This window comes from Neodiprion lecontei, chromosome 4 (genome assembly GCF_021901455.1).
Source record: "Neodiprion lecontei isolate iyNeoLeco1 chromosome 4, iyNeoLeco1.1, whole genome shotgun sequence".
NCBI lineage: Eukaryota > Metazoa > Arthropoda > Insecta > Hymenoptera > Diprionidae > Neodiprion > Neodiprion lecontei.
The window spans coordinates 33,880,299-33,906,117 of record NC_060263.1 but is presented as its reverse complement, the minus strand read 5'-3'; the positions used below and the strand labels follow the sequence as shown (position 1 = coordinate 33,906,117).

At 36.9% G+C, this 25,819-nt stretch overlaps 2 protein-coding genes across 2 annotated transcripts; one reads left to right on the top strand and one right to left on the bottom strand.

Annotated features, from left to right (window-relative positions):
- The first annotated feature begins 21 nt into the window (after positions 1-21).
- Positions 22-9,881, top strand: LOC107226680 (polycomb protein Scm). Its single transcript, XM_015667572.2, has 8 exons — positions 22-1,270; positions 1,637-1,921; positions 2,033-2,268; positions 2,364-2,931; positions 3,160-3,336; positions 3,462-3,995; positions 4,136-4,290; positions 4,494-9,881. Exons 1-8 carry the CDS (start codon positions 1,243-1,245, stop codon positions 4,626-4,628), a joined length of 2,118 nt encoding a protein of 705 aa, XP_015523058.1. The 5' UTR covers positions 22-1,242; the 3' UTR covers positions 4,629-9,881.
- LOC107226679 (sorting nexin-12) lies at positions 8,796-14,441 on the bottom strand. The gene is made up of 4 exons (XM_015667570.2): positions 14,153-14,441; positions 12,827-12,922; positions 12,522-12,646; positions 8,796-12,440 (listed from the first exon to the last, which is right to left on the bottom strand). The coding sequence occupies exons 1-4, from the start codon at positions 14,315-14,317 to the stop codon at positions 12,335-12,337; spliced, it is 492 nt and encodes a 163-aa protein (XP_015523056.1). The 5' UTR covers positions 14,318-14,441; the 3' UTR covers positions 8,796-12,334.
- Between the last annotated feature and the right edge of the window lie 11,378 nt (positions 14,442-25,819).

The following is a 25,819-nucleotide window of genomic DNA, read 5'->3' as shown; positions in this document are numbered from 1 at the left end:
AAATTAATCCTCTAACTCTCGAGAATGCTAATGTCCCCCGAACTCGCGTCGGTTCAATAGATACATGCGGGCGGTAAGATAATTGAATGGCGCTATTATGCCATATTTGCGAGAGGTGATGACAATCAACGACGGGCTCGTCGCTGGCTAAAATCATCAGTCTCTCTTTAGCCTAAGCATTGACCCATGTTCCTTCCCACTCTAGAAACTCAGCCTGGTGCTGGTCACAGTATAAGAATAAGTGGTCCGACTCGTGCTGGATGCTGTGATTATTTTACCAAAGTTCACCAGCCGAGTCCAGGTGTCGCATAGGCCGAAAAACCACCGCCCGCAAAAATTTAAATCGTCTTTCAGAACAATTTGTATCCGCGCAAAAGTTGACGTTTAACATACAACCCGTTAATACCACTTTATAAATAAATTATGATCTTCGGGAACGCCAACTAACGATACTGGTGTTTCCGAATGCCGATACCCGTACTGGCAGTCAGGTACATAGCGGAACTTTCCCATTTTATTTTAATGTATCAACGGAGTAATCTAAAATTGCACCAGAGCAAATGAACAACCCGTTCACGAACTCCGTGACCAGAAACAAAGTGATCAAACAGGTTCGAAATAAAGATACAGGAAAAATATGTTTTCACAATCATCTATTGTGACACCAAAGGATACACGTGGCGGAGAGACAGGGGACTTTAGTAAAACAACAATCACAGAGCCTTGCATCGGGAGCAGAGACTAGTAGAGTCTCTGTCGGGAGTATAATAGAGCAGTCGGACGGACTAGGTATCTCTTAATTTTTACACCGTGGCGGCATTCGGCGCGAGTTCGGATCGGACAGGATTTGGTTCCAAGAGACACCGCGCGCGACTATATAAAAGCAATATGGCGGCGTTGACAGTAGACTCTGTGCTTGTGGGTGTATAATATTATCAGAATGAAAACTACGTAAATACAGTAGGAATTATAATCGTCAAACGTCCTACGTAATCAATGCTTAATGCGGATCGATAATATTTATATAATTATACTGCGCGATCCCAACCGAGCCGGTATTATTTTCAACCCGGGAACAATTTTCCGCGCTCAGGGGGCATTCTCTAGATGCCAAAATGTGTATCGTTAATGGATGCAAATTCTTTTGATTGTAGGTGTCATTGTTAGTTGGTTGCATAAATCATTCATGGTGGTTAGTTTTGTTTCTGGCTTATATTATTAGCCAAATTACTACCGGCCAGGATGTCTGCTAACCAAGGGAAGATGCGAGGTATGATATATCGCACGGTTATAATACGTAAATAACCTCGTCTTTCACTTCTAATGTCTTTTTTTTTTTATTCTTCAATTAAAATCGCAAGATTATTCAAATGCTATATATCTGTACTTTTACATTAAATAAGTGTGTAAATCTCTATCGTTATATTGAATTATTACTACCTTGAAATTAATACCTTCTAAATGATCTTCCATACATGAAAGATAAATCGTAACGATATTTCGGCATCATTGATTTGAAAAGAAAGATGTGTCAACGATGTATTTTGTAAAATAACTTCAAACAATCAGATTTATGACTGAACAATCACATCATGTAGTTTTTGCAGACCTATTTAAAGTTAATATTTCAACTTAGGCCCAGGTCGACCACCTAAACCAAAGAGTTCCTGCACTTGGTGCGGAGAAACAAAGCAGCCGTTGAAATACGTACTGCCGACACAGCATGGAAAAAAAGAGTTTTGTTCAGAAACTTGTTTATCCGAGTATCGCAAAGCCTACATCAGAGGGGCCTGCGTGCAGTGCGATAATGTGATTAGAGGGACTCCAGTCAGACTGGAACAGCGTGATACTCCAATCAAGGATTTTTGCTCTTCTTTCTGTCTTAATAAGCATCAAAAAAAAGAGAGTGAATCAAGAAAAAGTTAGTAATAATCCTAGATCAATAGACTCATTGATGTTTACTGTTATGGCGATAATGTTATTTCTCATAATATATTATCACAATATATAATCTATGTGTCTTTAAATATAGACAATGGTGAGCAACCATCTCCTGCAGCCTCTCCTGCACCTTCTGGCCTCCCTAGTGGAAGTAGCATCCCTTCGACAACGCAATCTTATACCGGCACCAATAGTCAACCAACTGTATCTCAGCCTCCTTCAACATCATCTGGTCCTTTCCAGTATGAGACGTACCAAACGTTTGATTGGGAATTATATCTCAAAGAGACCAACAGTGTGGCTGCACCTATTGATTGCTTTAAACAGGTACTACTTGTTTTCATCTTCTATTTTAGTTTCCTTTTTTGCACAGTATAAAATCTACCCATTGATTAAATTGATATTTCCCTGTAAAATGGCAGCACGAAGTTCCGCCAACAAATGAATTTAAAATGGGAATGAAACTTGAGGCACTGGACCCTCGCAACTTGACTTCTACATGCATCGCAACAGTAGTTGGAGTCTTGGGGCCGAGATTAAGATTGCGACTCGATGGTTCGGATAACAAAAACGATTTTTGGCGCTTGGTAGATAGCAATGAAATACATCCGATTGGTCACTGCGAAAAATCTGGGGGAATGTTACAACCACCGCTAGGTTTCCGGATGAATGCATCTAGCTGGCCAATGTTTCTTTTGAAAACGCTTAATGGCGCTGAAATGGCACCAGCTAAAGTTTTTAAACGGGAACCAAAAGATCCACGTTCCAATCTCTTCGAAGTTGGGTACAAGCTCGAAGCTATTGATAAGAAAAATCCACAACTTATATGCACAGCAACTGTTGGCGCTGTAAAGGATGACATTATTCACATAACTTTCGATGGATGGAGAGGTGCTTTTGATTACTGGTGCCGTTACGATTCTCGGGATATATTTCCTGCAGGCTGGTGCTTTAAAAGCGGACATCCGCTACAGCCACCGAGGCAAAAATGTAAGCCCAATTAAATTTAATTTTTCTGATACAGATACACAGTTGTGAAAGTATTTTTTAAATTTTAAACAGAAATATTGTGATCCATCATGATTAGATAATAAATAAAAATAAATTATTTCTTGCATGACAAAATTTATAAGTTGGATGGTTTTGAACAACCACGGAAGTACTATCGTAATTAAATTACTCTGGATCGATGTGTTAATATTCATATTTTTACTATAGCAACTGGACAAAACAGATTCAAATCGAGGACAAGTAATGTCTTGCCAGTGCTTACTGTGTCAGGGGGAGAACCAGCAGTAGCCTTAGTCAGCCCAGCCGGATCGAGCGTACCTCCGCAACCGGCGACAGAACCAGATACAAGCACGGCAAATACCAAAACTCGTCAATTTGAAAATGGTATGATAACCTTTTGAACAATGATGTAACCATCATTTTCGAGCTTGAAGATTCAATGGAGTATCAGAAGTATCTGACATTGATGCGAAATTTGTGTCCTGAAATGTGTATATCTTTTGTTACAGTAACGATGTTTGTGAATCACAATTGTTCATCTGGTCCTTATTTTGATCCTCGTAAAGTGAAAGCTATGCCCGCTCAGTTTGGTTCAGGACCAATGCTAAGCGTGACAAGAGACATTTTTCAAGCCCTGTTAATGGCAGCGATCAGCCCCAGACAAATGCTAAGTTTGTTGAAACGGGGTGAAGGAGAGTGCATTAATCTGACGCTTGAAAGCAAACCAACATCTGTGAGGTTACCAGTGTTTTTAGAAGAAGAAGATTTTTACACATACATCAGAAGACAACTCGAAGATGTGTGTGCCTGTGAACATATGCTCTTCAGGCGAAAGGAACAGTGTACAAAATGTCCTGTACAGCAATCGCCATCCAACAAAAGGGACGAGTCTAATGGCACAGCTGAGAAACGGAGATGGTCCTCCGATAGCCAACAAAATCCCACAACCACCGCACCACCCCTCCAATCCAGTCCTGGCCCTGTTTCTACAAACATACCAACCTCACCCACAGCAGCCAAACAACCGAGAAAGCCGGTCCTTGGTAAGAATTGCCAAGACATTGATTTCCGATTTTAAGGGAACTAGATCCACAAATAGATCCTCAAGAATTTCTGGATTAGGTGTGATCAAATTCAACCTTTGTCAAAGTATAGTTGAGAAATAGCTTAGCTTTTATTTCAGAATTAGAAGCAGCCACATCGACAACACAATCTGAAAGTCCAGCTAGCAGAATCTCTTCTTCAGAGCCTGCTGAGTGGACTATAGAGGATGTCATTCAATACATAGCTGCGACGGATCCTGCATTAGGCCAACATGCAGATCTATTCAGGAAACATGTAAGTTTCAGTGAAATCTTGTATTATTCATAATATAGTAAATAGTAACCCTTTTCCAACCATACCTTAATAATCACAATGAAAAGATCAAACTATACCAGTGCAATTCTACTATTGTTCACATAAACATATGGTAACGTTTCTCTTGTATGGAAAGCTTCAATTACATTATTATTCGTGTCAAAAATTTTAATCTTTGACAGGAAATTGATGGTAAGGCGCTGCTGCTTCTGAACTCAGACATGATGATGAAGTACATGGGTTTGAAGTTGGGTCCAGCACTAAAAATTTGCAACCTTGTAAATCGTATTAAAGGTAGAAGACATCTGATGCTGTGACCTAATCAAGCACATAAAGACAGATAAGATTTAGAATAACAATGATTATTTACATTTGAGTCTAATAATCAACTCTTCAATTACTAGCGATTGTATTTAATCGATATATCAATGCATAGAACTTGACCGATTTCTTTCTACAAAGTTCCTTCATGCAGTGCATATGTATTTTACTCTTCTCATATGAGTATCAGTTCGATTGAGTTTTTATTATCACAAGTTTCAGAAAGATATAAAATAATTTTCCTGGAGAAAATATAGAAATGGCTCTACTGCATGTATAGTACAATTCGTCATAATTTAATTAATAATACTTGCTAATAGATATAAATAATTTTATAATGTTACAATGGAGACGCACGTAACAACACGGTAGGCGGATTGTGTTGTACAGAGAGTCATTATATCCATGATTATTATTTTGGCATGTTACACACCACGAATTGGTTGCAAATGATTAGTAACAAGGAAGAGAAAAAAATGTATGATTGCAAACCATTTATCTATATGGTATCTATCTGCTTCATAGAAAGTAAAAAAATCAACGATTTAATTTCACACATGTAATAACTTCGGTTCATTATTGTGTACTAGTGTCAGGTAAAATTCGTCTGCAAATGATGAAAGTTTTAGAGATGGGACTAGAAAATAACATGACATATTTGTATTTTACGGAACAGATCTGCTTGCCTGCACATAGAGATAGCCATAAAAGGTTGATATTTTAATTTTATATTTCTAATTAGCAGGTCATGTTTGCATGATATATTTTCTCTTCATTCACTTTGCTTTCATATTTTATGAGGGACAAAGTAATAAATTTATCAACAATCGATCCTGACTGCATAAAATGTGTTTCAGAAGTTCGAAAGTGGAGAGTAAACCATCCGAGTACATGAATACAATTTTAGTTGCTAACAATACAATGTAACGTACGGTGTACTACCAGTGTTTCTTCAATCGACAAAAAAGTAAGCTTAGGGTTGATGTGGACTTAAATGTATGGCGTTGCAATTTACAATTTGATTGGACTTGCAAAGGAAATTAAAAATATCGTAATTTTTGTTAAAATATTCTAATCAAAATGTAAAAAAATGCTGTAAAAATGTGAATAGATGAAAAAAGAAAAAAACAAATTAATCTCAAAAGTAGTGGTATCATACTATATACGTAAATACCACGTGCCCCTTTTTATATTTACAGTGTTGTAACACTGTGCAAAGAAAGATCACTCGTTTGGAAAAATTTAGTTACACAATGTGACCAATGTTCTAGTATACTTGCAAAAATGCTTTAAGACGAAAGTCAACAGAAAAAAATGACAGTGGTCAAAAATGAAATATTTCCCAGAAATTATTCAATCCTGCAGTCCAAATCAATAAAAAAATACGTGATATTGTTTAGATATTGGGTATCGACTAGATTTGAAACTTGGATATAGATGCAATGAAATTACACCGAGTGATTTAAGCCAAAATATGGTTACTGCATTGTCAATGGTAAATAAAATGACATGGAAACATTGAATTATAGGATTTATCTTCTGTTAATTATCCCAAAGATATTGCCGCCCTGATTCAATCATTCAATGGGTGTTGTTTAAAGAAACACTTTTGTATTTAATGGTCAGGTAGAATATCTAAATTAAAGTTTTTGGTATATATTTTCACTTTGAAGATATTGGATTGGCGAGTAACAGCCAAGCATGAAAAATAAAAGAAGTACACTTAAATTTTGCTCACAGCGTTAGAATGCGTGACGAGATTGAATCATTATGGCACACTAGAAAGAAGTCACTTTATGAACTTAGAACACCACGGCCGTTAATTATCAGATATATGTTTACATAAATTATCCATGCCTATGTATTTTTAAAACTAGAATCATACGATCATTCCAATACTTTGCATCAGACGCATTAAATCTCAATCTAAATTTTACAGATATTCAAAATTTTTTTAATACTGCAGCTCAAAATATGGGAGTTGTGTGCAGTGCATATTATATTTAGTAATAATAATCTATCTTCAGTTAATTAATGTAACTGAAAATCATATATTATACTAACTCAAATATCAGAGAATCAGTTACCTGAGGCATTCGGTAATCCCCATTAGTCGAACACTTTTTCTCTATGTATGAGTGGTTAGGTAGTTTAAACGATGAGTATCATAATGGTGTAAGCAACACATGTTGCATACAGAAAAGTCCTACATGTACATTTTCTACATACTTCAGTAGTTTATAGATCAAATAATTATTCTTTAACAGTCTGTGCAACAGATAGAATAGCATTGAGAGACTAGCTTTACTTGGTACCGATTACGATATGACAATATGTATATAATTATATTTACAGTATGATTACTAACATTAGCATATAATTTCCTTACATATTCTATTCCCATGGTTTTGTGATAGCATTACTCAGAGATATATTAATTTTACTATTAATATTTTTATGACAAAAGTATTTTTCAAAGATAGGTTTGATATCCAAATAAATATAGAAGTCACATGATAGAATGCTATACTGTCAATGTAGTGGCTCATGAATTACATATTCAATTACATTATCCTATTTCAGCGACTAGTACATTATCAGTACAGACCACATGCCACCCGAAGTCTGTTTCTCAAAATATTGTTATACTTATTTCTCAAGTGATTAGAATATTCGAAGCATAAATAGAATATGGCTAGCCGTTATATCGATATAAAATCGTTACTTTTTATTCAATGATATTTAAAATAACTTACCATTCGTTATTAACTGTATTGCTTTTTTCCTATTTTTCATTTCTCGATATTTTACTATATATAGTAAAGATTAATCAAATCTAATAGTTCGCTTAGTTATCTTAAAAATCAATCATGATTTTATAATTTACAGTGTTGTATTTAAATTTAATCTTGCGTTCCAGTGAAGCTTAAACCAAATTCTGTGCCCACCGTTTGTCTTGGGTGAATATCTTCAGTATACCTCATATGTAGTTTCAAGATCCAAATATAGTCCCATACAATATATGTTACTGCGAATTTTTTCGTGAGGCACTTATTGTCAGCACATCAAATATTGGTTTCATGGTTTTTGATTTTTATACAAAACATTAAAGTTTTCAGTCTTATACTTGATTTTGAATACTCTGAACGACTAATTTCACGATGTGAACGAACTTATTACTGTGGGTTTAGGCGAAGTAACTTATTCATAAGTATCCATACATCCCTATTTATAAAAAATAATACAACAGTTCAGTTCCGCGATGACAAACTTGGCATAATTCGTGGTATTAACGTGTTTATTATTGGTGAAATTATATGAGCACGTTGAGTGGTAGTATACATATTGAAAAGTTTAATATCTCCTTAGAATGGTAATTGAATTTAAAATAAGCTATAATAATAATAAATACGTGTATGTTGATCTTAAAATTCGATTCAATCAATTTGGAAATACATACGTTAAACCTTCATCGAAATTTCGTATGCATGTAGATCGAGAACAATCGACAAATCTGCATACAACTTTAATTTATCTTCTAAATATCTCTTATGCTGCACATCGAACTGCAATTAAGTTGAATTATTACATGATCAAATGAGGTTGTGTTGTAAATAAGTGTACATTACATCCAATCCATCTTGTCATCAGCCGTGATTATTCGTGTTTACCAAAAGATATAGATAGTGATGCTGCATGATTTTTAATTATTATAAATAATTTCTCGTTTTTCATATCGTATCGATATATTGTACGGATTAAATCACTGTATGTTTTCTGCAACGCATACCTAACATTATGACATGTGCAACAAACCAGACTTTGCACGTATAAGTTTAAAGAGTAAGGTTTAAAATTTGTTGTAATGTAAAATCGGACCTTTGTGCATTTGTTAATGTTAATATAAAGAAGAATTACCCTTTTAATAACCAACTGATAAATTTTATATGTGATATAATTCAAGTATGTCAACTGATCAGTTGAAAAAGTAATAAAAGTTAGTTACTGTATTGAGTTATTGTACTTTCGTGAATTCTTATTTCTAATTGAGATGTAAAGTTTTATTTCGATAAAAAATAATTATTGTTGGTGACGTGAATTACTTATTCAGAAGGATTTTTCTGGTAGGATGTTTTTTTTTTAGAATTAAATTTGGGGTGCAGTTTAGTATTACTAATGTCTCATTTATTTATATATACGTAGAAACTCAGGGTGCAACAATATACATGCATACACAATAATAAACACATGTAACTTAGAGAGTTCTAACAGATCTCAGAACATAACTTAAAAATTAATTATTTCGTTCAGACGATCAAGTCTTGTTGGGCTATCCTATAATAATATAATATATACTAAAATACCATATTTTACTACTATTTACGTCCGAAGTTTTTCTAGGTACATGATGAGAATGTAACCGCTCACAAAATAGACATAAACAGCTTAAAATATTAATCGAGTGTTAACAAATGAATTAGGGTGCCGACAGTTTTGAGTGTTTTCAATTAAACTATAGAGGAAAAGTAATCTTAATGATTGATTTCGATTATTCATTATAATGTGTATGATACTTTTTAGTAGAACGACGAATTTCCTTAGGTTCATCAATGGATTTATAAAATCGCATTTTAGTGTTACGAGTTAGGGAATGGATTGTTTAATTGTGTGAATTTATTTGTTCTTAATTGAGCATTGCTTAAGTCACACACCTTAAAAAACTACGAATGTTAATAGTATTTGAAGAATCCCAGTTTTCCCAAGATCCAAAGAAGAATGAATGTTGCCTGCCAATTTTCGTTACCATATTATACGTATGATGTACAAAATTGATCACGGACTTTATATTTGATAAATTACAGGTATAGATATTAATATAAGTATTGATTAAAAGTGTGTTCATGAAATACTAGAGTCGAAGACACCAAATATGTGGCAAACCTTTCACTAAATTTCAATCTGAGATTAGAATTTGCTTTGAATTGATTTTAGTAGGCAACAAACTTAAAATCAATATAAATGATTGGTTTTTTTATACATATAGTATAGTGTATGAAATTTTCCTATATAAGTTTGATTACTGAATGAATAATTACAATTCAGTGCCATATTCTTCAGTCAAACAATTCGTTATTAGAGAAAATATCGAAAAATGACTTTTATGTAACACTAGTTGGTTCACATGCCTTTTTTTGGCTGTGTGCCGTACCTAAAGTAATCGTTTTTACAACAGTACAAGAAAAGTGCATCGTAGTACAAAAAAGTGAACTCTTATGTCCTAGTACTAAAAGTACTCTCATTTGTACTTCGATATAAAAAAAAAAAAAACCTGTAAACCACACTTTTTTCTCCATAAAGTATCGTGAGCACCATGGAGGCAGTTTCACCATGCGTATTTGCAGTATTCGCCTTCAGCTCGCGCACACGGTCACCTACGACTTGTATTGCAAACTTATGCTCAGCGTAAAAAGACTTACGTTGCCTCTTTGATGCCCAATGTATTAAATTGAAATTTTTTACAAGTATTGTAAACAAACTTAACAGATCGTGATTCGAGTTACTCAGTTTTTAAAATGATGTTTCAAATAGACAATATTTGCTTTTAATTTTACTCCTTTTTTTATGTGATTAAAAAGTATCTTCGTATTGCAAAGTATGAAAAATTGCTATATTAATTTAATATTCTTACAAAAAATTCCTTGATTTATTTCAGAACATCAGGTATATAATTTTTCAATTCTCATAACAAAACATCGTGCATCAATTAATTACACGTTTTAATTCAACAATGAATACAAATTCATCTTTGTAATCGAATAGAATATTACATTTATAGCGGGTAGACTTCTTTGATGAAAAGTCTTATACAATTTCGTCTCTAAATTTATAACTTTTTTTTAATGTGATGCGGTATACGAAATTGAGCGAATTGATTACGTAAGTGCAGCTATTTAAATACAAGGAAAATCTATATTTTCAAATCATTTAAAATTATTATATACAAAATCCAGCATCATATATAAACATTCAATGCTACTTGCCTCTGATCTCAGTTTATGAAAATAGATATACTTTATAGACGATAATTTTCCTTATTCTTTTTTTTTTTTTATTCATTATATACCTTGACATGCAAGTATAGGTCTGTGAGTTTATATTTTTTGTAGACACGACTTTAAGTTCAATTGATATTTATCACACGTCAAGCTAGTAATCTTGCTCAGACATGAGTTCTGCACACTTTTTTGCAAGACTAGTCAAACAAAGAAGCTTAACTGCTACTGTCTCATGGTTTTGGCTAGCATCAAATTGGTTTATTTAAACTTTTTTTCCCTTCATTTCGTATTTTACAAAGAACAGCATTCACGATATTTACAAAAAGTGACTGTTTACACTTTCAAACATTCAGAAAAGTGCCAGGATCTGCAGCAAAACACGTTACATGAATTAATATATCAGTTCGAAACTGGGATAGCTTTGTTGCTGCAAGTGACAGAATAGAAATGGGATCAAATACTCAACACAAATATTACATTATTAATATGATGAGAACAGCATTCCAACAGTACAATAGATAATATGTGGACGTGATTGCCAATTAAATCAATATTGTAAATTTCTCATTCATCTTTAGTGTTGATCAAATATTATATATTATTGGCTTCAAAACTCATTTATTTCTAAATAATCCGTGAACTTGATAGTCAACTGCATCAAAGTTAAGTGACAAAGTAAAACTATCTGTTCATTCACAATTGTGGAAAAAATCATTTGTTTCAAAGATATGACGTAAAAAATGCTGAAAGACACTCAACATTTATTTCATAATTTGTCAAGAAATGAACCTCGTTTCATTTCAGTATAATTAAATAGTTGAAATCTAACTTGAAATGAGTAATTTGATCAACTTTTATGAAAATATATATTCAATTATTACAATTTATTACTAAATATTCAATTTTAATGCTTTTTTCAACTGTTATGAATTATATTGTAAAAACTTTTTCAAGATTCTTTTAGTATATTTCATCGAAGTAATAATGATAATGCATATTATTTGGTATTGAATAAATATAACAGTCGAGTTTGATAATATTGGGTTCTAGAATAATTTTCGAATAATATCCTGTGCTGATTTGGGCACCTTATCGGTCACATCGCCATAAATCGTATAAATTCGATAGAAACATAAGCGTATACGAATATGCTGAAATAATGTATCCTTTATATATACTGGCACAGCTAAGTTAACCAAACTTTGAATAATGAATTATTCTTCGTGCACTGTGGAATTGATCCTGTGAAGCTGCTCTATAATTCAAGTGCATCATACAGAAAAAAAAAAAAACAAGACGATCAGCAATAGCTGATTTCATGATTATCTACTTTATGTAGGTATGGTTTTAATGGTTCTTCATTTATCTTTCATCTCTTATCACAATATTATTATTTTTCTTTTCCTCAATTTACGTTTCATGGTAATATCAATTTAGATCAATAAAAAAAAAATTATAATTGTAATCCGTCACAGTAGCAATTAAGAATGAAGTGAAATAATCATATCTAAGAGCTTAGCTCAGACCAATAAAATGCACAATCAAATGTTTTTTTTTTTTTCTTGAAGTAATTAGAATTAGAAAAATTTCAAGGTCTTAATTGAAGTTGTCGTGGCTACGTGAGCGACTTGTTACGGTGATCAATTTTACGTGTTTCGTATTTTTCCAGGAACATAGTTCTTATCTATGACTGGCTCTTGCAGGAACATGTGGAGACATCGTTCATTTTGCGCTAATGGGTGGCCAGCTATTCTGAAAATTTAAATAGTTTCCATATCACTTGAAAGTCCTTCAACCTCTAATTTTGTTTAAATATTGTAATTTAAGACTTACTTATTCACGAAAATTTCAAGACCTTTTCGCCGGTCTTCGATAAAGTCTTCTTCAAATATTCCATCATCACCTCGAAATGGCATCTGACGCTTCCATGCTTTGCCAGGCAATGGTGGCACTACTATCTGTACACCATAAGGAATGAGTTAATATTTCTGTCTATGACGGGATGCATTCACACTCTTCTGTCGTTATAAAATTTGTAGCTGAACAATAATTTTTTAGTATCCATGATCATTTTTATATCTAAGATGAAAAAGTTCTCACAAATCTTATCACAAATATTACTCATAAGTGCTCAAAACCTTGCTATCTCGTTCCAGTTCATTTCGGAGCCATTCAAAGTCACTGTATCGTCTTCTCACGCTGGACTCTTTGACTTTGAATACAGGGAGATTTGTCTGCAACACATTAAAATGATGTACATATAAACCGGTTGTGTTACATTGACAGTATTTGATAAATGAATAGTTCATAGTTATTTTTAGATAACCAGAATTTTAAAATGTACCGATATGGATGACCTTCTAGACTAGAGTATTTATAGTACTGAATGATGGTTGGTAACATTTATCACAATGTTTACCTACTTTTATTTAGTAAAGTAAAAAGTCAAGTACACGTGATTGGTGTAGTTACCAAATTCAGATGAAAGAAGTATTATTGGTTCATTAACTTACTCAGCTCAGACTTGTAGATTTTCATTGTTGCTATGATTACAAAATTGCATATTATCCTAATGAACTAAGCATTGACTTATAAAGTCACCATTGCAGAAGTATTCATGTTGATATCAATTTATGTTGTATATCAGTGTAAATATAATACTTACACTAAAATATTGGTACTTAGACGAATGAATGAGATTGGCTTTGTACTGAGAACTGACATTTAAAATTATCTAATGGTTTTCAGGTGTTGCGTCACTGGGAAAATAGAAGCAATGCTTTTTCTAGACATTCTGAACATTAATAATTACTGTCTAATAACGAATATCAGATCAGGAAACAAAGATTTTGCTTTACAAAATAATTTATAGTCTATGTTCATTATTTGCACATAAGTGTCAATATTGTCAAATATATTTGTAAAAATACAACGAAATTGTACGCGTAGAAAATTTTTTTATTATGATTATCAGTAGTTCAATGATAAGTAACACATATAAAAGGTACAGGATACCACATAAATGGAAAATGAATCATTGCAACGGAAGTATAGCATGAACATTGTTAGCCAACCTTTGAAGCAGTATTTCCTGAAACATGGTAATTCCCAGCAAAACAGCGTTTAACTGGTAGACGAGCAACAAATGAGCCAATAGTGAAGCAATTGTAAAAAACATGTACAACTAATAACATGTACTCAAGAGTAAGGCAAAGAGTTGGAGAGAAACTTTAACAAAGCCTTTTAACTGACCCGAAGATATTCCGACTTGTGAATAACAATAATATTCTGCACTAATTGGATTTAAAATTGATGAACCATGTGCCAGCTCAAGGGGGAGGAACATTGACCATAATAGTGTTGACGTGGTTACGAAAGAGGGCTGGGTGGATTCTGCGGGAGGACGAATAAGTCTTATCGTTTTGGACGACAAGAGTAGAGAATGAATAAGCATTAGCACTCACCCTCATTCGAACTTCGTAATCAGTGTATCGCTTTTTGCCGACGCCGTGAGTAATCGGATTGATCACGTCGATTTCGAGAAAGTTTGCTGGCGCCGCGTACGCGTCGTCTAACGTTTGTTTTTTGACATTCAAGCGCCGTGTTGCGTCCACCGTCGTGTCGGCCATGATTCTCGTTTAGTTATTATTAAAATGATCCACCTACCAAACTACCCGACAGATAAAACGATAACAGGGTGAGGAATCTCTCAACTGACACCACAAACTTGACACATTTGATGACACTGCCTAATGCGACTGCGCACTGCGCTTGCATGAAACAACCATAAACCAAAGTTGCATTTTTATCAAAGCAAGATGGTCACGCGACTTGTAAGAATTAAAGTTGTGTTGTGGGTTCTAAATACTACTTCGTGATATATTGTACATGAAAGGTTGACCGTGACGGAATAACTATACATATGTATATATATATATAAACTAGTATGATTGCGTTGACTGAAGATTTATAAAGACTGCTAGCTTAATGCATTGGTCCGGAGTAACGTGTTCTGCAGGTGTGTTGGATAAAGGAACAATTTTCATACAAGGTCGTGCATTCCACCAGCAGATGTCACGGCAAGCTTAGTGAGTCTACAGCGCAGGCGCATGCATGCATACAAATTACAACATAACCTCAATTACAACGTTGATAAACGGTTAAGCAAACGTGTTGATTCATGTGTCGCGTTGACTCGCATCATTTCAAGAATTCAATAAAATATTCAGTTTGGTTTAGCTGTAAGAATCGTGATGACACCTGCACTGGTAAGAGTATTTACATGTCTATTATGCGTGGGCTGATGAATTCAACCAACGTTTCATATGTAATGTGTAACATTCTAATCTACCTCGGAATTGTTTAACAGTTTTGAATTGACCGTCTGTTCCATGTTGTACCGTCAAATGGGGGAACTTTTCTATTGGGTCGTCGAAAAACTTACGTATAACACATCTATGGCCTTATGCCTAGGGCTGGGATTTAATTAAGCAAAGCAGCATTTAGGGGCCGGTATACTACCGAAAAAAAAATTTTATTATAATGTATTAATATAAGATATTATAATTATACTCTTCGGAAACTTGATAAAGTAGTTAGTATACACTGACGTCTGAACACTTGTACTAGAACTATTTAGGGCATATCAAATAAACTGAAACTGAAATTTCGTAGCTATGAGTTTGTGATTTTTCCTTTCCATCTGCTTAACACTGTGAAAATTTGAAGTTTTTCAGCGGTGAGTTTTCAATTGTTGCTCGCAGCATGTGAAGACAGTGCGCAATGGATTCCTCTCAAAAAAATAAAGTCAATACACTGCGTTAAAGACTTGATTTCAATATGTTTCAAAGTTGGCCTAATTTGGACTGAAAAAATTCAAAGGGGTTACTCATATTTTGGCCGAATATTTTTGGTCTCAGATTCGATTCGTACGACCCTTTCCTGACTAATTGGACCCCCAGGAACTCAGAAAACGCAGCGAAAAGAGCGTGGAATCAACAGGAGAGAAATTACGACGGAAAAACCACCTGCTGGAAAATGTCAAAAAAACAGGTTCTCGTTTTTCGGCTCCAACTTTCGATGCGTTGATCGCAGCGCATTGGGACTGCGCCCAATAGATTTTTCTCGCAAAATTGCGTCTGAATAGTGCATGAAAGAATTTATTCTAGCACTTTTGAAAATCGCGAAAATTTTCGCCAAAAATGCAGAGGGGTTAGCCTTACTTTTTTTTCATTTTTGGAGCCGAATATTTTTGGTCTCAGATTCGATTCGTACGACCCTTTCCTGACTAATTGGACCCCCAGGAACTCAGAAAACGCAGCGAAAAGAGCGTGGAATCAACAGGAGAGAAATTACGACGGAAAAACCACCTGCTGGAAAATGTCGAAAAAACAGGTTCTGGTTTTTCGGCTCCAACTTTCGATGCGTTGATCGCAGCGCATTGGGACTGCGCCCAATAGATTTTTCTCGCAAAATTGCGTCTGAATAGTGCATGAAAGAATTTATTCTAGCACTTTTGAAAATCGCGAAAATTTTCGCCAAAAATGCAAAGGGGTTAGCCTTACTTTTTTTTCATTTTTGGAGCCGAATATTTTTGGTCTCAGATTCGATTCGTACGACCCTTTCCTGACTAATTGGACCCCCAGGAACTCAGAAAACGCAGCGAAAAGAGCGTGGAATCAACAGGAGAGAAATTACGACGGAAAAACCACCTGCTGGAAAATGTCAAAAAAACAGGTTCTCGTTTTTCGGCTCCAACTTTCGATGCGTTGATCGCAGCGCATTGGGACTGCGCCCAATAGATTTTTCTCGCAAAATTGCGTCCGAATAGTGCATGAAAGAATTTATTCTAGCACTTTTGAAAATCGCGAAAATTTTCGTCAAAAATGCAAAGGGGTTAGCCTTACTTTTTTTTCATTTTTGGAGCCGAATATTTTTGGTCTCAGATTCGATTCGTACGACCCTTTCCTGACTAATTGGACCCCCAAGAACTCAGAAAACGCAGCGAAAAGAGCGTGGAATCAACAGGAGAGAAATTACCACGGAAAAACCACCTGCTGGAAAATGTCAAAAAAACAGGTTCTCGTTTTTCGGCTCCAACTTTCGATGCTTTGATCGCAGCGCATTGGGACTGCGCCCAATAGATTTTTCTCGCAAAATTGCGTCTGAATAGTGCATGAAAGAATTTATTCTAGCACTTTTGAAAATCGCGAAAATTTTCGCCAAAAATGCAAAGGGGTTAGCCTTACTTTTTTTTCATTTTTGGAGCCGAATATTTTTGGTCTCAGATTCGATTCGTACGACCCTTTCCTGACTAATTGGACCCCCAGGAACTCAGAAAACGCAGCGAAAAAAGCGTGGAATCAACAGGAGAGAAACTACGACGGAAAGACCACCTGCTGGAAAATGTCAAAAAAACAGGTTCTCGTTTTTCGGCTCCAACTTTCGATGCGTTGATCGCAGCGCATTGGGACTGCGCCCAATAGATTTTTCTCGCAAAATTGCGTCTGAATAGTGCATGAAAGAATTTATTCTAGCACTTTTGAAAATCGCGAAAATTTTCGCCAAAAATGCAAAGGGGTTAGCCTTACTTTTTTTTCATTTTTGGAGCCGAATATTTTTGGTCTCAGATTCGATTCGTACGACCCTTTCCTGACTAATTGGACCCCCAGGAACTCAGAAAACGCAGCGAAAAGAGCGTGGAATCAACAGGAGAGAAATTACGACGGAAAAACCACCTGCTGGAAAATGTCGAAAAAACAGGTTCTCGTTTTTCGGCTCCAACTTTCGATGCGTTGATCGCAGCGCATTGGGACTGCGCCCAATAGATTTTTCTCGCAAAATTGCGTCTGAATAGTGCATGAAAGAATTTATTCTAGCACTTTTGAAAATCGCGAAAATTTTCGCCAAAAATGCAAAGGGGTTAGCCTTACTTTTTTTTCATTTTTGGAGCCGAATATTTTTGGTCTCAGATTCGATTCGTACGACCCTTTCCTGACTAATTGGACCCCCAGGAACTCAGAAAACGCAGCGAAAAGAGCGTGGAATCAACAGGAGAGAAATTACGACGGAAAAACCACCTGCTGGAAAATGTCAAAAAAACAGGTTCTCGTTTTTCGGCTCCAACTTTCGATGCGTTGATCGCAGCGCATTGGGACTGCGCCCAATGGATTTTTCTCGCAAAATTGCGTCCGAATAGTGCATGGAAGAATTTATTCTAGCACTTTTGAAAATCGCGAAAATTTTCGTCAAAAATGCAAAGGGGTTAGCCTTACTTTTTTTTCATTTTTGGAGCCGAATATTTTTGGTCTCAGATTCGATTCGTACGACCCTTTCCTGACTAATTGGACCCCCAGGAACTCAGAAAACGCAGCGAAAAGAGCGTGGAATCAACAGGAGAGAAATTACCACGGAAAAACCACCTGCTGGAAAATGTCAAAAAAACAGGTTCTCGTTTTTCGGCTCCAACTTTCGATGCGTTGATCGCAGCGCATTGGGACTGCGCCCAATAGATTTTTCTCGCAAAATTGCGTCTGAATAGTGCATGAAAGAATTTATTCTAGCACTTTTGAAAATCGCGAAAATTTTCGCCAAAAATGCAAAGGGGTTAGCCTTACTTTTTTTTCATTTTTGGAGCCGAATATTTTTGGTCTCAGATTCGATTCGTACGACCCATTCCTGACTAATTGGACCCCCAGGAACTCAGAAAACGCAGCGAAAAGAGCGTGGAATCAACAGGAGAGAAATTACGACGGAAAAACCACCTGCTGGAAAATGTCGAAAAAACAGGTTCTCGTTTTTCGGCTCCAACTTTCGATGCGTTGATCGCAGCGCGTTGGGACTGCGCCCAATAGATTTTTCTCGCAAAATTGCGTCTGAATAGTGCATGAAAGAATTTATTCTAGCACTTTTGAAAATCGCGAAAATTTTCGTCAAAAATGCAAAGGGGTTAGCCTTACTTTTTTTTCATTTTTGGAGCCGAATATTTTTGGTCTCAGATTCGATTCGTACGACCCTTTCCTGACTAATTGGACCCCCAAGAACTCAGAAAACGCAGCGAAAAGAGCGTGGAATCAACAGGAGAGAAATTACCACGGAAAAACCACCTGCTGGAAAATGTCAAAAAAACAGGTTCTCGTTTTTCGGCTCCAACTTTCGATGCTTTGATCGCAGCGCATTGGGACTGCGCCCAATAGATTTTTCTCGCAAAATTGCGTCTGAATAGTGCATGAAAGAATTTATTCTAGCACTTTTGAAAATCGCGAAAATTTTCGCCAAAAATGCAAAGGGGTTAGCCTTACTTTTTTTTCATTTTTGGAGCCGAATATTTTTGGTCTCAGATTCGATTCGTACGACCCTTTCCTGACTAATTGGACCCCCAGGAACTCAGAAAACGCAGCGAAAAAAGCGTGGAATCAACAGGAGAGAAATTACGACGGAAAGACCACCTGCTGGAAAATGTCAAAAAAACAGGTTCTCGTTTTTCGGCTCCAACTTTCGATGCGTTGATCGCAGCGCATTGGGACTGCGCCCAATAGATTTTTCTCGCAAAATTGCGTCTGAATAGTGCATGAAAGAATTTATTCTAGCACTTTTGAAAATCGCGAAAATTTTCGCCAAAAATGCAAAGGGGTTAGCCTTACTTTTTTTTCATTTTTGGAGCCGAATATTTTTGGTCTCAGATTCGATTCGTACGACCCTTTCCTGACTAATTGGACCCCCAGGAACTCAGAAAACGCAGCGAAAAGAGCGTGGAATCAACAGGAGAGAAATTACGACGGAAAAACCACCTGCTGGAAAATGTCAAAAAAACAGGTTCTCGTTTTTCGGCTCCAACTTTCGATGCGTTGATCGCAGCGCATTGGGACTGCGCCCAATAGATTTTTCTCGCAAAATTGCGTCCGAATAGTGCATGAAAGAATTTATTCTAGCACTTTTGAAAATCGCGAAAATTTTCGTCAAAAATGCAAAGGGGTTAGCCTTACTTTTTTTTCATTTTTGGAGCCGAATATTTTTGGTCTCAGATTCGATTCGTACGACCCTTTCCTGACTAATTGGACCCCCAAGAACTCAGAAAACGCAGCGAAAAGAGCGTGGAATCAACAGGAGAGAAATTACCACGGAAAAACCACCTGCTGGAAAATGTCAAAAAAACAGGTTCTCGTTTTTCGGCTCCAACTTTCGATGCTTTGATCGCAGCGCATTGGGACTGCGCCCAATAGATTTTTCTCGCAAAATTGCGTCTGAATAGTGCATGAAAGAATTTATTCTAGCACTTTTGAAAATCGCGAAAATTTTCGCCAAAAATGCAAAGGGGTTAGCCTTACTTTTTTTTCATTTTTGGAGCCGAATATTTTTGGTCTCAGATTCGATTCGTACGACCCTTTCCTGACTAATTGGACCCCCAGGAACTCAGAAAACGCAGCGAAAAAAGCGTGGAATCAACAGGAGAGAAACTACGACGGAAAGACCACCTGCTGGAAAATGTCAAAAAAACAGGTTCTCGTTTTTCGGCTCCAACTTTCGATGCGTTGATCGCAGCGCATTGGGACTGCGCCCAATAGATTTTTCTCGCAAAATTGCGTCTGAATAGTGCATGAAAGAATTTATTCTAGCACTTTTGAAAATCGCGAAAATTTTCGCCAAAAATGCAAAGGGGTTAGCCTTACTTTTTTTTCATTTTTGGAGCCGAATATTTTTGGTCTCAGATTCGATTCGTACGACCCTTTCCTGACTAATTGGACCCCCAGGAACTCAGAAAACGCAGCGAAAAGAGCGTGGAATCAACAGGAGAGAAATTACGACGGAAAAACCACCTGCTGGAAAATGTCGAAAAAACAGGTTCTCGTTTTTCGGCTCCAACTTTCGATGCGTTGATCGCAGCGCATTGGGACTGCGCCCAATAGATTTTTCTCGCAAAATTGCGTCTGAATAGTGCATGAAAGAATTTATTCTAGCACTTTTGAAAATCGCGAAAATTTTCGCCAAAAATGCAAAGGGGTTAGCCTTACTTTTTTTTCATTTTTGGAGCCGAATATTTTTGGTCTCAGATTCGATTCGTACGACCCTTTCCTGACTAATTGGACCCCCAGGAACTCAGAAAACGCAGCGAAAAGAGCGTGGAATCAACAGGAGAGAAATTACGACGGAAAAACCACCTGCTGGAAAATGTCAAAAAAACAGGTTCTCGTTTTTCGGCTCCAACTTTCGATGCGTTGATCGCAGCGCATTGGGACTGCGCCCAATGGATTTTTCTCGCAAAATTGCGTCCGAATAGTGCATGGAAGAATTTATTCTAGCACTTTTGAAAATCGCGAAAATTTTCGTCAAAAATGCAAAGGGGTTAGCCTTACTTTTTTTTCATTTTTGGAGCCGAATATTTTTGGTCTCAGATTCGATTCGTACGACCCTTTCCTGACTAATTGGACCCCCAGGAACTCAGAAAACGCAGCGAAAAGAGCGTGGAATCAACAGGAGAGAAATTACCACGGAAAAACCACCTGCTGGAAAATGTCAAAAAAACAGGTTCTCGTTTTTCGGCTCCAACTTTCGATGCGTTGATCGCAGCGCATTGGGACTGCGCCCAATAGATTTTTCTCGCAAAATTGCGTCTGAATAGTGCATGAAAGAATTTATTCTAGCACTTTTGAAAATCGCGAAAATTTTCGCCAAAAATGCAAAGGGGTTAGCCTTACTTTTTTTTCATTTTTGGAGCCGAATATTTTTGGTCTCAGATTCGATTCGTACGACCCATTCCTGACTAATTGGACCCCCAGGAACTCAGAAAACGCAGCGAAAAGAGCGTGGAATCAACAGGAGAGAAATTACGACGGAAAAACCACCTGCTGGAAAATGTCGAAAAAACAGGTTCTCGTTTTTCGGCTCCAACTTTCGATGCGTTGATCGCAGCGCGTTGGGACTGCGCCCAATAGATTTTTCTCGCAAAATTGCGTCTGAATAGTGCATGAAAGAATTTATTCTAGCACTTTTGAAAATCGCGAAAATTTTCGTCAAAAATGCAAAGGGGTTAGCCTTACTTTTTTTTCATTTTTGGAGCCGAATATTTTTGGTCTCAGATTCGATTCGTACGACCCTTTCCTGACTAATTGGACCCCCAAGAACTCAGAAAACGCAGCGAAAAGAGCGTGGAATCAACAGGAGAGAAATTACCACGGAAAAACCACCTGCTGGAAAATGTCAAAAAAACAGGTTCTCGTTTTTCGGCTCCAACTTTCGATGCTTTGATCGCAGCGCATTGGGACTGCGCCCAATAGATTTTTCTCGCAAAATTGCGTCTGAATAGTGCATGAAAGAATTTATTCTAGCACTTTTGAAAATCGCGAAAATTTTCGCCAAAAATGCAAAGGGGTTAGCCTTACTTTTTTTTCATTTTTGGAGCCGAATATTTTTGGTCTCAGATTCGATTCGTACGACCCTTTCCTGACTAATTGGACCCCCAGGAACTCAGAAAACGCAGCGAAAAAAGCGTGGAATCAACAGGAGAGAAATTACGACGGAAAGACCACCTGCTGGAAAATGTCAAAAAAACAGGTTCTCGTTTTTCGGCTCCAACTTTCGATGCGTTGATCGCAGCGCATTGGGACTGCGCCCAATAGATTTTTCTCGCAAAATTGCGTCTGAATAGTGCATGAAAGAATTTATTCTAGCACTTTTGAAAATCGCGAAAATTTTCGCCAAAAATGCAAAGGGGTTAGCCTTACTTTTTTTTCATTTTTGGAGCCGAATATTTTTGGTCTCAGATTCGATTCGTACGACCCTTTCCTGACTAATTGGACCCCCAGGAACTCAGAAAACGCAGCGAAAAGAGCGTGGAATCAACAGGAGAGAAATTACGACGGAAAAACCACCTGCTGGAAAATGTCGAAAAAACAGGTTCTCGTTTTTCGGCTCCAACTTTCGATGCGTTGATCGCAGCGCATTGGGACTGCGCCCAATAGATTTTTCTCGCAAAATTGCGTCTGAATAGTGCATGAAAGAATTTATTCTAGCACTTTTGAAAATCGCGAAAATTTTCGCCAAAAATGCAAAGGGGTTAGCCTTACTTTTTTTTCATTTTTGGAGCCGAATATTTTTGGTCTCAGATTCGATTCGTACGACCCTTTCCTGACTAATTGGACCCCCAGGAACTCAGAAAACGCAGCGAAAAAAGCGTGGAATCAACAGGAGAGAAATTACGACGGAAAGACCACCTGCTGGAAAATGTCAAAAAAACAGGTTCTCGTTTTTCGGCTCCAACTTTCGATGCGTTGATCGCAGCGCATTGGGACTGCGCCCAATAGATTTTTCTCGCAAAATTGCGTCTGAATAGTGCATGAAAGAATTTATTCTAGCACTTTTGAAAATCGCGAAAATTTTCGCCAAAAATGCAAAGGGGTTAGCCTTACTTTTTTTTCATTTTTGGAGCCGAATATTTTTGGTCTCAGATTCGATTCGTACGACCCTTTCCTGACTAATTGGACCCCCAGGAACTCAGAAAACGCAGCGAAAAGAGCGTGGAATCAACAGGAGAGAAATTACGACGGAAAAACCACCTGCTGGAAAATGTCGAAAAAACAGGTTCTCGTTTTTCGGCTCCAACTTTCGATGCGTTGATCGCAGCGCATTGGGACTGCGCCCAATAGATTTTTCTCGCAAAATTGCGTCTGAATAGTGCATGAAAGAATTTATTCTAGCACTTTTGAAAATCGCGAAAATTTTCGCCAAAAATGCAAAGGGGTTAGCCTTACTTTTTTTTCATTTTTGGAGCCGAATATTTTTGGTCTCAGATTCGATTCGTACGACCCTTTCCTGACTAATTGGACCCCCAGGAACTCAGAAAACGCAGCGAAAAGAGCGTGGAATCAACAGGAGAGAAATTACCACGGAAAAACCACCTGCTGGAAAATGTCAAAAAAACAGGTTCTCGTTTTTCGGCTCCAACTTTCGATGCGTTGATCGCAGCGCATTGGGACTGCGCCCAATAGATTTTTCTCGCAAAATTGCGTCCGAATAGTGCATGAAAGAATTTATTCTAGCACTTTTGAAAATCGCGAAAATTTTCGCCAAAAATGCAAAGGGGTTAGCCTTACTTTTTTTCATTTTTGGAGCCGAATATTTTTGGTCTCAGATTCGATTCGTACGACCCTTTCCTGACTAATTGGACCCCCAGGAACTCAGAAAACGCAGCGAAAAGAGCGTGGAATCAACAGGAGAGAAATTACGACGGAAAAACCACCTGCTGGAAAATGTCGAAAAAACAGGTTCTCGTTTTTCGGCTCCAACTTTCGATGCGTTGATCGCAGCGCATTGGGACTGCGCCCAATAGATTTTTCTCGCAAAATTGCGTCTGAATAGTGCATGAAAGAATTTATTCTAGCACTTTTGAAAATCGCGAAAATTTTCGCCAAAAATGCAAAGGGGTTAGCCTTACTTTTTTTTCATTTTTGGAGCCGAATATTTTTGGTCTCAGATTCGATTCGTACGACCCTTTCCTGACTAATTGGACCCCCAGGAACTCAGAAAACGCAGCGAAAAGAGCGTGGAATCAACAGGAGAGAAATTACGACGGAAAAACCACCTGCTGGAAAATGTCAAAAAAACAGGTTCTCGTTCTTCGGCTCCAACTTTCGATGCGTTGATCGCAGCGCATTGGGACTGCGCCCAATAGATTTTTCTCGCAAAATTGCGTCTGAATAGTGCATGAAAGAATTTATTCTAGCACTTTTGAAAATCGCGAAAATTTTCGTCAAAAATGCAAAGGGGTTAGCCTTACTTTTTTTTCATTTTTGGAGCCGAATATTTTTGGTCTCAGATTCGATTCGTACGACCCTTTCCTGACTAATTGGACCCCCAAGAACTCAGAAAACGCAGCGAAAAGAGCGTGGAATCAACAGGAGAGAAATTACCACGGAAAAACCACCTGCTGGAAAATGTCGAAAAAACAGGTTCTCGTTTTTCGGCTCCAACTTTCGATGCTTTGATCGCAGCGCATTGGGACTGCGCCCAATAGATTTTTCTCGCAAAATTGCGTCTGAATAGTGCATGAAAGAATTTATTCTAGCACTTTTGAAAATCGCGAAAATTTTCGCCAAAAATGCAAAGGGGTTAGCCTTACTTTTTTTTCATTTTTGGAGCCGAATATTTTTGGTCTCAGATTCGATTTTTATGACCCTTTCTAATTGGACTAATTGGACCCCAAGGATTGCAAAAAAGGTATTCAGCGCATCGTCGAACCAGCAACTGACAAGATACGAAGAAAATACGGAGAAATTGACGTTGTTATTATTCATTTTATTCCAGGTGACGTAAAACAGTAACAATACAATACTATATTATACACCTCGTAGCCTGCAGAGGCGCATTGCACCTGTACGCAGGTCGGAACTTAAACTGCGCTTACAAACTACAATAATAATTATCTCATACAACATTGTTCATATTCTGCTTAATGCAATGTACATCACAGTTTTTTTGTCTCACGTAGCAGTAAGTCTTCCTATGTATTATTCATCCGTCGCATTACATTTTTTTTGTCCTGAACTCCAATACTATTGGAAATATTGTAGTAATTATATCACTCAGAATGATATTATAATATTAGTGGTATAATATATCATCATTAGTATTATTATTATTATTATTCAAATTTTTAGGCCCTGAAGCCGAAGCTCCCGAAGGGCCTCACATAAACAAAATACATAATTTTTTAATGCAAGCAGAAATAATGATTAACAACTAGAACGACATAATAATTCAAACGCTACATAACTAACACTATATAGTAATATGCTATTATCACAACATTTTTATAAAGCATGAAAAGTTCACTAAAGTCAGTTTCAAAGTAATTAAGGGCAGCAAAAAGTAGCAACAGCAGCAGCAATAATTCACTGAAAATAACTAGCACTTCCGGCGGAAGTTTTTGCTGCATGAAGTTCATTCATCCCACCGAAATGTATGTCTATGTATGCTCTACATACATTTCAGTGATTCGTCCAAGCCTTGACCGAAGAATATAAGGACAGTAGCCCTAATGGGCTTTGGTGTGACAATCGAAAATCCAAGCGAAAATCGTCCTGCGCTTGCGCCCTCTGAGATGTTCCAAGGGTAGAGTTGTGAATTTACTGCAGAAC

Bases quoted from the DNA above. Each gene is read 5' to 3' on its own strand.
- LOC107226680 (XM_015667572.2), top strand. From the start codon at position 1,243: ATGTCTGCTAACCAAGGGAAGATGCGAG. The intron at 3,996-4,135 runs GTAAGAATTGCC...CTTTTATTTCAG, and splicing joins ACCGAGAAAGCCGGTCCTTG to AATTAGAAGCAGCCACATCG. The intron at 4,291-4,493 runs GTAAGTTTCAGT...AATCTTTGACAG, and splicing joins CAGATCTATTCAGGAAACAT to GAAATTGATGGTAAGGCGCT.
- LOC107226679 (XM_015667570.2), bottom strand. From the start codon at position 14,317: ATGGCCGACACGACGGTGGACGCAACACGGCGCTTGAATGTCAAAAAA. The intron at 12,923-14,152 runs GTGAGTGCTAAT...AATGTGTTGCAG, and splicing joins ATTACGAAGTTCGAATGAGG to ACAAATCTCCCTGTATTCAA. The intron at 12,441-12,521 runs GTAAGTCTTAAA...TTAAATTTTCAG, and splicing joins CTTGAAATTTTCGTGAATAA to AATAGCTGGCCACCCATTAG.